At 38.8% G+C, this 17590-nt stretch overlaps 1 protein-coding gene across 2 annotated transcripts in view; it reads right to left on the minus strand.

Moving 5' to 3' along the window:
* Positions 1 to 9: 9 nt before the first annotated feature.
* Positions 10 to 17590, minus strand: part of LOC110456762 — a 23375-nt gene continuing 5794 nt past the window's right edge. Inside the window, exons 1-7 of one of the 2 annotated variants that reach the window (XM_021507710.1) lie at positions 16851 to 16923; positions 9594 to 9699; positions 7771 to 7928; positions 5364 to 5388; positions 3069 to 3096; positions 1513 to 1909; positions 10 to 480 (exon numbers count right to left, since the gene is read on the minus strand). In XM_021507710.1, coding sequence (XP_021363385.1) covers positions 467 to 480; positions 1513 to 1909; positions 3069 to 3096; positions 5364 to 5388; positions 7771 to 7928; positions 9594 to 9616 — 645 coding nt within the window. In that variant the 5' untranslated portion in view covers positions 9617 to 9699; positions 16851 to 16923 and the 3' untranslated portion in view covers positions 10 to 466. Of the gene's footprint in view, positions 481 to 1512; positions 1910 to 3068; positions 3097 to 5363; positions 5389 to 7770; positions 7929 to 9593; positions 9700 to 16850; positions 16924 to 17590 lie in introns of those variants that run through there. The other variant, XM_021507709.1, reaches the window with a different exon arrangement.

Raw genomic sequence — 17590 nt, forward strand, 5'->3', positions numbered from 1 at the left:
TGTCTTTTTAGCACTGATTATCATTTAGGTAAACAGAACCAGTAGGATGACATCTCAATTTAAGCAAGGGATTGTCACAAGCACGATACAATGAACTATGAATATACATCTCATCAGATCCGAAAAATAGTGGAAAACTCTACAATCCGGAAATTAGATTTCTGGATGTTCGTTGTTCGAATCTGAACTTCTTTCTTCATAAATACTGAGATGTTTATTTATTTCGATCAAATCGTTTTCCATACTTGTACTGTGTTCCGATTGATAAAACTCAGCATCAATTAGTAACCGGATTATAACTTCCATAGAAAAAACTGAAGCAACGGACTAAAAAAATGTTCTTTTCTTTATGTTTATTGAAAGCAATTAGTTATATATATATATATTGTTTCGGAGCACTGTTCTGCTATGTGAAGGAACAAGAGACAAAATGTGTGCCATCGTATTTTCTGGAAGAACTTCCTCATCAGAATGACGTGACTAAAACATAAAACACAAATAATGAGAGGGTATATTTCTCATAATGCGCTCAGTTAGATATTCACTATGTATTCATATTTAATTGAGATAGTCATTCATACAAACGTAATACTAGTTTTCCCGTTTCGTGAATAATTTCTTCATAACGCTGTATTTGTACCCTTAACAAAACATGCTACAATTTTTCATAACGATAATTAAATTCATGAAATTAAATCCCTGTTAAAATGAAGCTCAAGAGCATCATGTGGAAGTGAATTTTGCGTTTGTCGACTGTCAAGTTCAAAGCAAGATAAGGTATCGTCGTCCGTCGTCCGTCCGTCAACTTTTTATTTTGAACGACTTCTTCTGAAGAACTGGAGGACCTACAGTAATGGGGTCAAATGTCAACTTTAAATGCTAGTCGGGGGTGAAAGGTCAATATGTGTTAAAAGCTTTAACAATCTTCTTCTCAAGTTCCATAAAGTCCAGGGTCATGATATTTGGTCAGCAGGTACCTGGATGGAATGCTCCTCAGCAAAATGACCTTTACCTTTTTTTGAAGGTCACAGGGGTCAAATATGTTAAAAACTTCAAACAACAATATCTTAAGGACCATTTGGTCTAGAGTCATGATACTTGGGTATAATATGTAGACCAGCTATGTGAATCGTTTTCTTAACTACAATAATGCGGTCATAGGTCAACTTTCAGTGCTAGCCGGAGTCAAAGGTCAACGTGGGTTAAAAGTTTTTAAAATAAAATTTCAAATTTCAAATGTCAAACAACAGTATCTTAAGAACCGTTTAAGAGGTGTTAAAATGTCTTGTGTTCTAGTTTCCAAATTTGGTCTGAAATTATCTTTATGTCAGTTTCATGTAACAAAAGAAACAGGTGAGCGATACAGGCCCTCTGGGCCTCTTGTCCCATAATGCTATGGGTTTTCTAAACGGTCCATTGGTCTAGTTGCCTACTAAAAATATGGAGGACAAAGACTGTTTTGGACGTCCAATATGTATGCTCATAGTGCATATTGTTCTTGGAACCTGTTACCTTTTTCGTCTGTTTCCGTCATACGGTCCAGGGTTGCTATTGATCCAGCGCGATGACTATCCATGGTCATTTCACCTCCGGGAACCAAAATTACTTCCGAATGCGAACGAGACAAATTTGAACTCGACAACCGCACAGCTGAGTGGGCTCTGTGACTGTTTCGGGCACTAGATGGGAGTGTGGTGTTCCCAGTTGTGCCGGACACCCGATGAGTTGAACCAGAAAAACGATTTGAGGATGCAGATAGCCTGTTTGTTGAACTTGAAGTCCGGTTCGAGGTCCCTTGATAATCATATCCGGTCTGGTGGCTGTGATCGTCATTAGATTCCGATATAATCACCGCAGGATCCGAATTTGGCCCAGCTGGCATTATTTGTGTAAAATAGAATTCTCTTTCCTGTAAATCGAAAATATGGTTGTTATATATTGATCAGATATTGTTTCGTTAAGGTTCGGTTTTGTTTTTACAGTAAGAGTGGTTTCGCTTGTAGGGCTCTTAAGTAGAAGGATCAGAATTCGCGATGACACTTCTGTCCATATATGCTAAGAGATGTTTAGGACGCTGAATGTTACAATCACATGTGGTATTTTTGTTTAAAAAAATGTGAGATTGGTCAGGATTATGACAAGTTTAAAAACAATAAATGAATAAATAAATAGTCGCGGTGGCCAAGTGGTTAAGGCGTCTGACATTTCTGCTACCACCAGCCCTCCACCACTGGGTCGAGGGTTCGAGACCTACGCATTAAATGACATGCCTCCATGTGTGTTGTGTAAGCGTGCATGTGTGTATGAGATAGCATTATAAAATCGGCATCAGATCCGCGCTATAACAAGGTGGCAAATACACCAACATACCCTGTCTCCGGCACACATACACGCATGCAAGCATACACAACACACATGGAGGCACGTCCTTAAATTACATTAGATTTTAATAGGACATTAACCCAAATAAAACCAAAAACAAACCAATCAAGGCACTATGAAATAAAGGGTATTTAGAACTAGAGAGAAATATAAAGTTCCAAATATTGCAATGGGTGCAGCAGATTTATTTTGGTCGCTTTCGTGTCACCAAATAGAGAGCACAAACGTAAAGCCCCAATTTTGCAGGGGGGGGGGGGTCCCACATAAGTCGCCTCTTATTATACAATGTACATGCCGTGAGTAACAGCAGGTGTAATCTGAAGAGAACGTATCTCAATTCTGTTATTGGTTCTATAACTTCAGAGAAAGGAATGACATTATTATTTAATCAGCATCCTATTTTCAATTAATCATTATTGGTGTCAAACATTTCTAGGAAATATGGTGGCAAATTCACCTACGCAATGCAAACTTAAGGTAAAAAAATCTTGTACAAGCCGGAGTTCAAATTCAGTTGGATCACAGAAAAGGAGTCCTGTTGAATAAGGGGTCCCGAATGAAGGGAGACCAGAGAACGGGGTTCCGGGTGAAGGGAGTCTGATTTAAAGAAGTCCGGATAAAGGAAGTCCGATTAAAGGGAGTCCGGATAAAGGGATTCATAGTCAAAGCTTCTAAGACATACATACCACTTGATCCTCTGTATGGCTGTGGTCACTGACAAAACAACAGATATCATATTTAGATTATATTAACAACAAAAATGTTTCCGACAAAACTATATAAGGTCGGTAAGAGCTGTGTGAGTGACATGGATACGTTTGTAAATGAGGCTGAGTCATGTGTACGGCTAGGTCAGAGACAAGGATGTATCTCTCTGGGTCACACATACAAGGATACGTTTGTAAATGAGGCTGAGTCATGTGTACGGCTAGGTCAGAGACAAGGATGTATCTCTCTGGGTCACACATACAAGGATACGTTTGTAAATGAGGCTGAGTCATGTGTACGGCTAGGTCAGAGACAAGGATGTATCTCTCTTGGTCACACATACAAGGATACATTTGTAAATGAGGCTAAGTCATGTGTACGGCTAGGTCAGAGACAAGGATGTATCTCTCTGGGTCACACATACAACGATACGTTTGTAAATGAGGCTGAGTCATGTGTACGGCTAGGTCAGAGACAAGGATGTATCTCTCTGGGTCACACATACAAGGATACGTTTGTAAATGAGGCTGAGTCATGTGTACGGCTAGGTCAGAGACAAGGATGTATCTCTCTGGGTCACACATACAAGGATACGTTTGTAAATGAGGCTGAGTCATGTGTACGGCTAGGTCAGAGACAAGGATGTATCTCTCTGGGTCACACATACAAGGATACGTTTGTAAATGAGGCTGAGTCATGTGTACGGCTAGGTCAGAGACAAGGATGTATCTCTCTGGGTCACACATACAAGGATACGTTTGTAAATGAGGCTGAGTCATGTGTACGGCTAGGTCAGAGACAAGGATGTATCTCTCTGGGTCACACATACAAGGATACGTTTGTAAATGAGGCTGAGTCATGTGTACGGCTAGGTCAGAGACAAGGATGTATCTCTCTGGGTCACACATACAAGGATACGTTTGTAAATGAGGCTGAGTCATGTGTACGGCTAGGTCAGAGACAAGGATGTATCTCTCTGGGTCACACATACAAGGATACGTTTGTAAATGAGGCTGAGTCATGTGTACGGCTAGGTCAGAGACAAGGATGTATCTCTCTGGGTCACACATACAAGGATACGTTTGTAAATGAGGCTGAGTCATGTGTACGGCTAGGTCAGAGACAAGGATGTATCTCTCTGGGTCACACATACAAGGATACGTTTGTAAATGAGGCTGAGTCATGTGTACGGCTAGGTCAGAGACAAGGATGTATCTCTCTGGGTCACACATACAAGGATACGTTTGTAAATGAGGCTGAGTCATGTGTACGGCTAGGTCAGAGACAAGGATGTATCTCTCTGGGTCACACATACAAGGATACGTTTGTAAATGAGGCTGAGTCATGTGTACGGCTAGGTCAGAGACAAGGATGTATCTCTCTGGGTCACACATACAAGGATACGTTTGTAAATGAGGCTGAGTCATGTGTACGGCTAGGTCAGAGACAAGGATGTATCTCTCTGGGTCACACATACAAGGATACGTTTGTAAATGAGGCTGAGTCATGTGTACGGCTAGGTCAGAGACAAGGATGTATCTCTCTGGGTCACACATACAAGGATACGTTTGTAAATGAGGCTGAGTCATGTGTACGGCTAGGTCAGAGACAAGGATGTATCTCTCTGGGTCACACATACAAGGATACGTTTGTAAATGAGGCTGAGTCATGTGTACGGCTAGGTCAGAGACACGGATGTATCTCTCTGGGTCACACATACAAGGATACGTTTGTAAATGAGGCTGAGTCATGTGTACGGCTAGGTCAGAGACACGGATGTATCTCTCTGGGTCACACATACAAGGATACGTTTGTAAATGAGGCTGAGTCATGTGTACGGCTAGGTCAGAGACAAGGATGTATCTCTTGTATTTTTCTGGGTCATAAACATAGATAGTCTCTTTTTTAGTCAGAGACATATGTATACGTCTTGTAATAAGGTAAAAGGCATGTAAACGTCTCTTGGTCACAGACGGATAAACCTCTATTTAGTCTAGAGACAAATAAACAATCATGGATGCACATTTATCTGATTAAGATATATGGATGCATGTGTAATTTTTACAGAGACATGTATATGTCTCTATTTATAAAATACATATGCAATGCGCTCGTCAGTCGGAAATGGAGAAATGCTATTGCGGAATCTAATGATCAGGTTTAGATTTGCAGTTAATAATAATATATTCGTTGACAACGACGAGAGATTGTTATAGAAATCGATTTTTTATACCACAAATAGCCAGTAAAATGTATTAAAAATCAAAACTCACCTAGGGATTTGAATTGGTTCTGCCTCTGTGAAATGGAAACAAACGAGACAATTATGCATCATCAAAGCTACAGATTGGTCAATGTCGCCGGATAGGGACGAGTGGTATACAGATTGGTCAATGTCGCCGGAAAGGGACGTGTGGTATACAGATTGGGCAATGTCGCCGGATAGGGACGAGTGGTATACAGATTAGTCAATGCCGCCAGATAGGGACGTGTGGTATAGAATTTTGTTAATGTCGCCGGATAGGGACGTGGGGTAAACAGATTGGTCAAAGTCGCCAGATAGGGACGTGGGGTACAGAAATTTGTTAATGTCGCCAGATAGGGACGTGAGGTATAGAAATTTGTTAATGTCACCGGATAGGGACGTGTGTTATTCAGATTGGTCAATGTCGTCGGATAGAGACGTGTGGTATACAGATTGGTTAATGTCGCCAGATAGGGACGTGAGGTATAGAAATTTGTTAATGTCACCGGATAGGGACGTGTGGTATTCAGATTGGTCAATGTCGTCGGATAGAGCCGTGTGGTATACAGATTGGTCAATTTCGCCGGATAGGGACGTGTGGCATACAGATTGGTCAATGTCGCTGGATAGGGACGAGTGGTATACAGATTAGTCAATGTTGCCAGATAGGGACGTGTGGTATAGAAATTTGTTAATGTCGCCTGATAGGGACGTGTGGTATACATATTGGTCAATGTCGCCGGAAAGGGACGGGGGGTATAAAGATTGGCCAATGTCGCCGGATAGGGACGCGTGGTATACAGATTGGTCAATTTCGCCGGATAGGGACGTGTGGCATACAGATTGGTCAATGTCGCAGGATAGGGACGTGTGGTATAAATATTGGTCAATGTCGCCGGAAAGGGACGGGGGGTATAAAGATTGGCCAATGTCGCCGGAAAGGGACGGGGGGTATAAAGATTGGCCAATGTCGCCGGAAAGGGACGTGTGGTATCCAGATTGGTCAATGTTGCCGGATAGGGACGTGTGGTATTCAGATTGGTCAATGTCGTCGGATAGAGACGTGTGGTATACAGATTGGTAAATGTGGCCGGATAGGGACGTGTGGTATAGAAATTTGTTAATGACGCCGGATAGGGACGTGTGGTAGCCAGATTGGTCAATGTCGCCGGTTAGGGACGAGTGGTATAAAGATTTGTAAATGTCGCCGGAAAGGGACGTGTGGTATGCAGATTGGTAAATGTCGCCGGATAGGGACGGGTGGGATACAGATTGGTCAATGTCGTCGGATAGAGACGTGTGGTATACAGATTGGACAATGTCGCCGGATAGGGACGCGTGGTATACAGATTGGTCAATTTCGCCGGATAGGGACGTGTGGCATACAGATTGGTCAATGTCGCCCGATAGGGACGTGTGGTATACAGTTTGGTCAATGTCGCCGGATAGGGACGAGTGGTCTACAGATTGGTCAATGTCGCCAGATAGGGACGTGGGGTATACAGATTGGTCAATGTCACCGGATAGGGACGTGTGGTATGCAGATTGGTCAATGTCGTCGGATAGAGACGTTTGGTATACAGATTGGTCAATGTCGCCGGATAGGGACGTGTGGTAAACAGATTGGTCAAAGTCGCCAGATAGGGACGTGTGGTATAGAAATTTGTTAATGTCGCCGGATAGGGACGTGTGGTATCCAGATTGGTCAATGTCGCCAGTTATTAACGAAACAGATAATCTGAACAAAATGATACATGTAATCAATCAATGTATTCTCGAGTACTTATGCTATCTATTTTTAACTATTTAAAAGGTCATGTCGATAATTCCAAACTAATCAGTTTCATGTACATTGTAAAACATGTTCATTTTCTACTTGAACGCACATAATAATTGGGATTACTTTTACTGATCAACATTTTTACAGAATATAAAAACGCCATCACACCGTTGAAACAACCGGGTTAACGTTCATTATCTAAATTACCTCCCCTTATCCTACCAAAGTTAGTAATGTATATGATCGTATTCCTTTTTTGTGACTTTCATTGAATATCAAAAGAAATTATAACTTTATGACATTTGCTTGCCGTGCAAAGAAAACCCATGACCTCTAATCTTATCGAGTTCGATGGTTATTTTCCCCCTTTTTTAACTACCAACGCAGGCTGAACGTCATTTTCTAACGTGATTTCGTTAATATTCATCCTAATTGCTAACAAGATAAGTTGAATAGACAGCAAATGTGCAAATAACAACCCTCCCTTGTCTATATCTAAATCTCTATCAAAATGTTTAACCCCGTTTCCCAACACCTCCCCCTTCTCTGAACCAATCAAAATTTCCAGAAAATATAAGATATGGCATTGCTTTTCTTCTCATTTCCGGTTTGAGGTAGCATTCCCATAATGCTCTTGTGCTTCCGGAAAGCGTACCTCTCCATGCTGGTGGTGGAATTCCGGCCCAAATGGGCACAGCGGTCATCTCTATACTGTGGTCAGTGGAGGCCGAACTGTCCGGAGTGTGGCCTCTGAAACGGTTGTACCTATGTCGAGGAATCTTAACCTTCCCTTTAGCTATCTCAATGTCCTCCCTGTTTAAAGATATAGGAAATTATACACAAAATTGCAAAATGTTTGGAACTTTTTTTTCTTAATCCTTCTAACTCAACCACCAAGTAGTATTGCAGCGTAACATCAATCAAAATAAGTTTAAAACGATTACATTTGAACAGAGATTCGGATTAGTTGGTAAACATGAAGGAGTGCAGGAAAATATACTCAAAATCTGTTAGTATCTATAGAATAAATTGGTGCGTCTGTTTGGCTATTAGGATGTTTTCTTGATATGACAATTCACTATTACCGTATAGTAGTAGCTGCAAGTTAAGTGGAATGAAATCATTTAATTCGCGGTAGAGTTTAATTCTCTGATCCGCATAATTATTGCAAGTAAAAATGAAGTGAAATGTATCTTCGATAGGATGTCCACATTGACAATGCTGAAAATTTATTAAATTAGCATGAAATAAGTGATTGTTTAAGGTACTAGAGCTATTTCTCAATCTGGTTTGCAAAATATTACTTTTTCGATCACCAAGGAGATAATATATAGGGACTTCTGATGTATTAAGCCTACAAAGAGTATCTTTAAAAGCTTTATATAAAACGCTGTGTCTTATATTAAGGTCTAACTGGTTCCTGATTCGGATTGTGGAGGGGATAACAGACAAATTTGTTAATTGAAGTCGTGAATTAGGTATACAGTAATTTTCAGCATTACGGAGGTTATAGTGTGTTTTCTGAAATTGTAGGGGGAAGTAAAGAGGTAAGATAGTTAGGTGTAAGATTCTTATGGATGTTGTAAAACACTTATAATTTCCGCCAAGTTCTACGTTCAGATAACGTTTCTAGACCAGTTTCAAAATACAATGATTCTCTTACTTGAGTAAGATGATAACCATGTGATAATCCTTACAGCCTCAAGCTGAAGTTTTTCTAATTTGTCTGCGTCACCGAGAGTGCACCCATCCCATACCTCACAACAGTATTCTAATAGAGGAAGAATGTACGATCTAGAAATTTTACTTAAAGTTCTTCTACTCACAATAAATTTCAATTTACGTAAAACGCTTAACTGCTTCGATACCTTTATACAAATATTTTCAATATAGGTACTCCACTTACAGTTTTATCCAAAATTACTCCAAGGTGCCTATGATTGTCAACAAAATCAACACTAACGTTATTGTATTTTAAATCGATAAAATACTCAAGTTCAAACACATTTCTAGGCAACTACTCCAACACCGCTTAACACTTTTATATCTAGGTATTGTTATTCGTTATGCATAAATGATTTAATACAATGTGCATCAATCTATCTATGTCTTAGATATTTATCGATGTATTCATAACTCATTAAATGTTAGATGTCATAAAATGATAAATTACTTGTAATTACACGTATAATTATCGTTTAATTAAAAAAAACATGATTTAGTACATATGTTGTATTTGCATAAATCACATACACTAAAACAGAGCGGTATAGTTCGTTATCAGAGAAATCGAAACGGATATATGTTGATATGAATATGTTAATGTAAAATACGGAATCCAAAATAAAACGAACACATCTTCTTTAAAAACTCAAACATCAGATTATGACAACTATGGTCAAATTGTGCGAATACGTTGATCTCAAGTTAAATATATAATATTCTGTGTTACTTCACTTTATTGATTACGTCACTTACCAAATTGTGACCATGATCGCCATGACGACGATGAGGATGAAGAAGACACCGGCTACGACAGAGGAAGCGATTATCCCCAGAAGAGCCTTGTCATAACACCAAACACCTGCACAAAAAAGAACACATTGGTGGATTACGTCAGAGAATATGTCTTCTGCAACAGCAATTGATATATGACGAAAGAGTCTTAAAAATGGTTTGGACACTGAAGAGCCTTAGTACCTAAGAAATGGCATGATCGTATAAGGCGACTAATGTGGGAACTAAAAAATCAGGGCTTCATCCAAGAAGTCGAACTTTATCTGCTATCCCCATAAAACACTAAGGATCTCTTATCTTCTATTTTTATATGCTATCATGTCCTTGATGTACTCTAAATTGTTTCCTGAGTGGTCTCCGACATCAGTGATTAGCATCGACAAAACATCGCCTATATTGTTTTTATGTTTGCAATAAACAGAAGTGGTATCCGGAAATTCCGTGACTTGGGAGCTCCCGTCCCACCTGTGGTGCCATGATCACAATTACAAAGCATTTGAAGTTACAACAAAAGAACCATGGTTGAGTATCAGATTCCTAACCAGAGCAATCCTTCCTCGAATCTATTGGAATGCAAACGTCATGTTAAGGTATCCATATCTTATGTGGTTTGCTATATTAATGATATTATGACGGGAGGGTCAGTCTTAGTGGCGGTAAATCATTGTCTTACTATAAATACACACGTGTTTAACGCCCTTTATAGATAGTGGCAGGCATTTACGACAGCCACTTGTCAATCAACGCGGCAGTGTGGTGTGCACATGGTTGTTGGTCAAAACTTTGCTAACATTGATTTTATACTGTGTTTATACACTGTAACAGTGGTGATTATCTACACGTACGGAACATGCTTTCACGTATTAAGGCTGTACGCTATCTGACTCTTTTTTTTATCTCCTTTCTAAAAGAGTTACACACTAACAAACCTGTAAAGTTTTCGGTTTGGGCTTTACAAAGTTACGCGTCCTAGTAACAGCTAATGTCATTTAAGGACGCGCCTTCATGAGTTTTATGCATATATATTCATTTGTCTATGTGTGTTGGAGACGGTATGTTGGTGTATTCACTCCTTGCAGTAACGCGGATATAATGTCGACTTTGGAGTGCTACCTAAGTGAAATGTCATACCTAAGGCACTCAGCATGGAAGGCCATCCACTCACATTGTACTGACTGTTTGTTGCGATTTCCCTAAAGGATCAACGTTAAGTAGGGAACAACATTTCTCTGATCATGGCGTCATCAAATATGGGTCTTGGAATTGGTCTAATGTACTGAAGCATTCAATTTTACAACAAACCTTACAGTGCCTGAAAAAAAAGATTTGGGGCGATTCAATCCTATGCACATTTCTGGCGAAGTGATTCCGATACCTTATCGACGCTCCTATGAATTATCAATTCGTGTTGTCCTAGTTTCCATTAAAAGACAAAAGAGGTTGACAAACATGTTTTCCCTTGACAGCTACAGAAGAAGTACAGAAGCATGATGCAGGAAACAAAAATGCTATCGATCCCAGTGACGTATTGTATGTACATCTGAACCTCGTTCTTAGAAATTGACCCGACGTGGTACACCGTCTGGAAGAGACGAATATTTATAGTGGCATATCATTCCGTCTGGAAGCATGGATATCTATTAATCTTTGCCGGCTCCGTCAGTTTTCATCGAGCACAGTGCCACGAAAATGCTTTATAACTGTATTCTAGACCATTTGTTTTACGGGAACGCGCTGCCACGAATAAACATTGCGGATTAGAGGCGCGATATAAATCAATAATAAACACAGACCATCCTCTCTGCAACACTTCCTTTTGATGAATCATGAATATCGTTTGAAGTGAAAACGAATTATTAAAGATACACGTACATTTTGATCACATACTAAATACTTGTGTGCAAAATAAGCGTTCTTGATCGACTCTCACAGGTTTGACTCTGCCACCTCTAATCTCGTTACATTAAATTGAATGGCATGATATCACATATAGCTTGGTTTTTCATTGGTTGACAAAAACACCAGCCAATGAAAATCAGACCGATTTACATCTACGATTTGCCTAAAATTTTGTATGAATGTAAAAAAAAATAATTGTCGCGAAACTTAAAACATATTTTCGTGCTGAAAAAAATAATCTTAATCACATTTGGTCATGATAAATCCACCACATGGGCATTTTCTCCGCAAAATACACGGGGATGTATGTACTCGTTAAGATAACGTTATATAGCTTGTCTGACCGCTGCGTCTTTCAGCGGAACGGTTTGCGATTACAGTAAAATCGCTAAAACGCCATTATCTGATATATAAGATGGTGTCTAAATGAGATAAGGAGAGCCAGCCCATTCTACACCGATCAAGCTTGCGATTGTTCAATAATGATGACGATTATGGCGGGTCTAAGAGTCTGATTTTGCCATAAAGTCATTCCCAAAGCGTTCCAGTGACGTAGATTGTGACATATTATGCACAGGAGCGTAAAGCAAAACTTCAAAGGTATAATTCCGCTTCAGACTATAATTTTCTTTCCTTATAGTCTTCATATATTAATCAAGAACATCTATCACTGCATAAAGATAAAAGAGTTTTTTCTCTGGTTTTTTTTTTTATAAATATGAAAACTTTTGAAGTTATTATCGACTTTTCTGACGATCAACGGATGGTGCAATTAGTTCCTTTACGTAAGTTAACCGTTCAATATAATTAATCATTTGAAATAGATAAGTAGGCCTATTTAGTCTCAAAGTGTTGGTAATAATAAATCATGATTACTAAGTACATGTTCCAAGATAATAGTACCAGGTCAATTGATCAATAGCCGATCATCGGGGATCCTTTCCATTGGCATATTTTACAATCGGGAACCGTCGGCACTTTCCGTAAACGAGAAAATGTTCTCGTAACGATACATACAAAACCATGTCATTTACAGGAGCATTTCTCTTTAATTGATCGTCTGTTTCATGTATGTATGGTTTATAGTTACAATTGATTGATAGTGATTTCAAATTTCTCGTCAATTTGCTTCCTGAGCATGCGCAGCGATTTGAGGAGTAAACAATTTTTCAGATTGATAATTTACATGGGCTTCATACAAACTACAGTCCAATGATGGAAACTAACATGGCCCCACAGTAAACGAAATTGTTAAGAGTTACTTCCGTTTCAAAATAATCCCTTCTATTCCAGTAAACAAATAAATTACGTGGTGCTGACTGTTAACAAACGGCAATCAGCAAAGATTGAAGAGTTCGCACTTTTAGTGTTGCCTGGCAACAGTTTTCACGCCACACAAACCGACAATAAATAACTGGTGACACAGTTTCAAGAAAACCTGCTGTGCTACAACTTGAAAGTACAGAACCACGAGGCTAGTGTGAAGTATTAAGAATAGCAAATAGCAGCCTATTTGTTCCAGAGGGGGGAGGAGGGGAGTGTTCCAAATTTCAAGGGGGAGGGGGGGTTCCATGTGGGGAAAAATTGAGGAAAATGGCAAAAATACCAGATTTTTAAAGAAAATTCTCAGGCGGGGGGGGGGGAGACTTTTAAAGCGTGTTTTTCTTCCAGACTTTGACACTTCTAAAGGACAAATGCATCAGACATTTATCAAAGATATCTTCATGGATAGAAAAGAAAGATACATTCATAAAAGCTAGACACGTCGTATGTAATATTATACATATCAGTATATCATATATAAAGTAGAGAGCCAGACGGATTGACAGTGGTCTAACGGCCGTTAGGATTGTACCATGATGCCTATATCAATATGCTCGAACAAATACATATAATTGATGACGATATTCTATTTCCCAGTCAATACTGACAAACAGGGAGTGGGAAATTTATTAATTTATTTCCGACATACACGCTATACTTACTTGACCTTTTTATGTTTGCACACATATTATGTTTTAGGCGTAAATACATCCTGACAATGACCGTCGTAAGACTAAACGCCTCCTTCCCGATCCATCATCCCATCGCCAAGGCGGGGGTGACAGCCGACTGCCCGGGGGGACGGACACGCCACATTTTAATTAGCGTAAATGTATTTTGGCTGATAGTCGCTCGGCCGTGATATCCGAGTTACAGGGTCTTGTAAGGACCTGCATTACATATATATTACAGCGTGTAAGGAATTCACGGTAAAAACAATAAAATATTTTTGTTGTTCACAGGTAATAAAACAAACAATATATTGGACACGGTGATAAGTTTCATACAGGTACTCTTGTTTTGTGGGAAATACTAAATGCGATGGCTGGTTCAGGACAACGTATTATTGTGATCTGGTTATAACAACATAATTAATCGTCACAAATCATTATTCTATCGTAGCATTTTCGTATCTGGTTATAACGACATATTCTATCGTTATACATATCTCACTATTTTATAGTAACATATCGTATCTCGTCATAACGACAAATTTTATCGTCACAAATCACTATTTTATCGTTACATTTCCGTATCTCGTTATAACGACATATTTTATCGTTATATCTCACTATTTTATCGTAACATTTCCGCATATCCTTATAACGACATCTTTTATCATTACTACTCACTATTTTATTGTAACATTTTCGTATCTCGTTATAACAACATATTTTATCGTTACAACTCATTATTTTATCGTAACATTTTCGTATCTTGTTATAACGACATATTTTATCGTTTCAGCTTACTATTTTATCGTTACAACTCACTGTTTTACCGTTACATTTTCGTATCTCGTTATAACGACATTTTCTATCGCATATCGACACATCTCGTTATAACGACAACATTTCTCGTAAACCGACACATTTCGTGAAAATGACTTTGATACTGGTGTATTGATACATCTCGTTATAACGACACTGTTTCTCGTAACCCGACATACCTTTATAACGATTTTGTTTAGAGTATATGGATATAATTCCTTATAACGACATATTGTATCGTTGTACTGATAATATACTCGTAGTACAACGCCATAATGAAACACGATTAAATGTCTCGTTGTAACAGGAGTAAACGCATATCGTTATGTCCTATATAATTCAGCGTAGTATCGTTAGTACTGACTGTATATTTGGTGTATCATACTTGTAACCGACGAGTCGATACTGACGGGATATGACAATCTTGTAAAGTTCATACTCGGTCAGTATTGAGTGACAGGATACGGGGTTAATTTAGTGAGGAGTGACCTGACTGGATTACGATAGCCTAGGTACAGTTTGATTTGGTTTGGTTTAATGGTGTTTAACTTCCTATTAACACAGCTAAGGTCATTAAGGGACGTGCCTCCATGTGTATTGTGCATGCGTGCATGTGTGTATATGTGCCGCAGACAGAGTATGTTGGTGTACGTGCCGCCTTGTGATAGCGCGGATATGATGCCGACTTTAGAGTGCTATCTCACTGAAATACCATGTCGAAGGCACCCAGTACAGCATTCGGCCAGTCCGCCCAGTCACATTATACTGACAACGGGTGAACCAGTTGTTGCCATGTCCCTAAATGCTGAACGTTAAGCAGGGAATAACAAGTCAACTACTATATGTGAATGACTTTGGTGTGTTCCGGCCTGGGGACCCATATAACCCATTACCTTCCTCACCTGGGCGAACGTTAGAAGCGAGGTATTGCCAAGCAAAGCAGGAGTCCCACATGAGTCGCCTCTTACGAGACATGCAGTGGGAAACAGCAGGTGTCTTTTTTCTCGATCCCCGACCGTGCCTAGGTATTGGAATGGCATTACCCACTCCCAGGAATAATGGGAGGGGGTACCTTGTAGTTTCGTTAATATTCGTTAATAAAGTTAATATTTAAACTTTTAAACACTTATATTCATAGAAGTCATGACTTTTTCACCTTTAATCAGAGGAATATAATAATTCTATGGTTAACATTTTAGATAAAAAAAAATTTATCTTTTCTTTGGTCTAATTTCAAAGTCAATACAATGCGGTTTTAAGTTCTTTTAATGAGCTCTTCTTAATATTCATCTATTTTGTAGTCAAGATTTGAAAATCTCAGCAGAATGGCTTGTTGTAGGCATGGCAACAAACCATAGCAACTGTTAATTTCATTCTGCAATATTCAAATAGCATAAACACAAACATCAGTTGAGAATATGTAACGCCCTTACCCCCTACCGCCTCCCTCCCACTCCCTCCCCTCCCCCATCATGAGCGTGTAAGACGCCCAATGATTGCAATTACGTCAACTAGTCTTTCACCTCACTATGAAGGTTCTAAATTGGTTTGAATGGATTTGCATTCCCCTGTCAACAGAGCTCATCTGTAGACCTTATTCGGTTTATGGCGCGAAGACTGTTTTTGGCTCGGTCGGACGTTGGTTGTGTGTACTGTAAGTCGTGGGTTTGATCCCCAGAGTAAACACAAACTGAAGTTTTTAAGAGGATAGGCGCTGCAAGAGTCGTCGGATGATGCTCGAATCTAAGAAGATGGAAATACAGATAGTTCGTCGTTTTAAGAGGATAATGCGGCGGTCCATTACAGAATCAATTCCATTACTCTGTAATGTCAAATGTCATGCTATCATAGGAATCGATCCTCTTGGTATGGTGATTAACAAAATCATTCGACAGCGGGTTTTTTTTTATTCTGCGAAATCCTAAGAATAAACATGACCTATTTCAACTTAACTTCGGTGTCATTCTGTAAATAAATTTGTCAAATATAAAAATTACCGTGGCCCCATTGTGACGCAATACATGTACATGTAAAATAGGCAATTGAAATCCGGAAGTGGATATTACACATGTATTGCCCTTGTTTTAAGAGAAACACGATTATTTGTTTCCCCGAGATTAATCTTATTTTACGAGGGCGATGTGAGATGAACCTAAAAAAGGTGATATTAACCTCCCCTTGGCATGTCGGTTGATATTACTTCCTCTGGTTCATATCACATCATATTCAGCGTTACACATGTCCATAATTGTAAACTATATATCAGTCATACCATTTATGAAGTATTTGTTATGTGAAAATACTGTGTTTTTTTTCCTTAATCGATATTCATGTTATATTAAAGTTCGCCAAAGACCACTTCAAACAGCTGTATTTAAGAGAATTTTCATTTCGTTATCATGTGAAATGAAAACCAATATAAAATCATTTATGTATCCGTCAACTTAATATCAGACAGTAAAATGTGTTTTGTATAATTCTTTACAAAGATCTATACAGGAATTACCTTATAAATGCACAAATTCATCTGGTGGAGTGATACACGCACAGCTAAACACTTTACTGAATATATTTCGTCATGTTGTTCAATTAACCTTTTACGCATTCATAATTTATTCTGTGAGGGTTTCCCAAAATGCTGCACTTATTTAAAATTCAAATCACGTTTATCGGTCAATATTTTAACTGAAAGCAGAGTGCACACTACCTACACTAAAACAAAAATGTGATCGTTTTTACTTGTATTATTCAATCTATTTTAAAGTCATGGAACAGTTTACACGAAATCGTGTAAGTGAAATATTGTTTGACACAGAATTCGAGTCATTTATCTAATAACTTGTCTATGACAGCGCACTGTAACATCGTCAGACATTGAATCATTGCCTGTACAAATGTCATGTGTAGTAATAATATTTAATGGATTAGTTTCAATAAAAATAATGTAAATAATACACATATTGTCCATTTCTGTGATACAAGCTTACCAAGACATCCATCATATCAAAATATATACTAAAATAGTTTTTTGATTAATACAAGTTTGAGAGTAGTTACCGTACCTGAAACTTGTATGTATGACACATTGGGTGTATTTAAATTGAATCCATGTTACTTGCAAGAGATAGAAATTTAACGTATACATAATACTTTAACAAAAACCAACATACAAGTGCAGGCTTAAATAATTTTAGAAACCGCCTTTGCCAAGTCACCAGGGCAGGCGCGGATTTAGGGTGGGGGGTG

The sequence above is a fragment of the Mizuhopecten yessoensis genome, unplaced genomic scaffold (assembly GCF_002113885.1).
Source record: "Mizuhopecten yessoensis strain PY_sf001 unplaced genomic scaffold, ASM211388v2 scaffold8841, whole genome shotgun sequence".
Taxonomy (NCBI): Eukaryota; Metazoa; Mollusca; class Bivalvia; order Pectinida; family Pectinidae; genus Mizuhopecten; species Mizuhopecten yessoensis.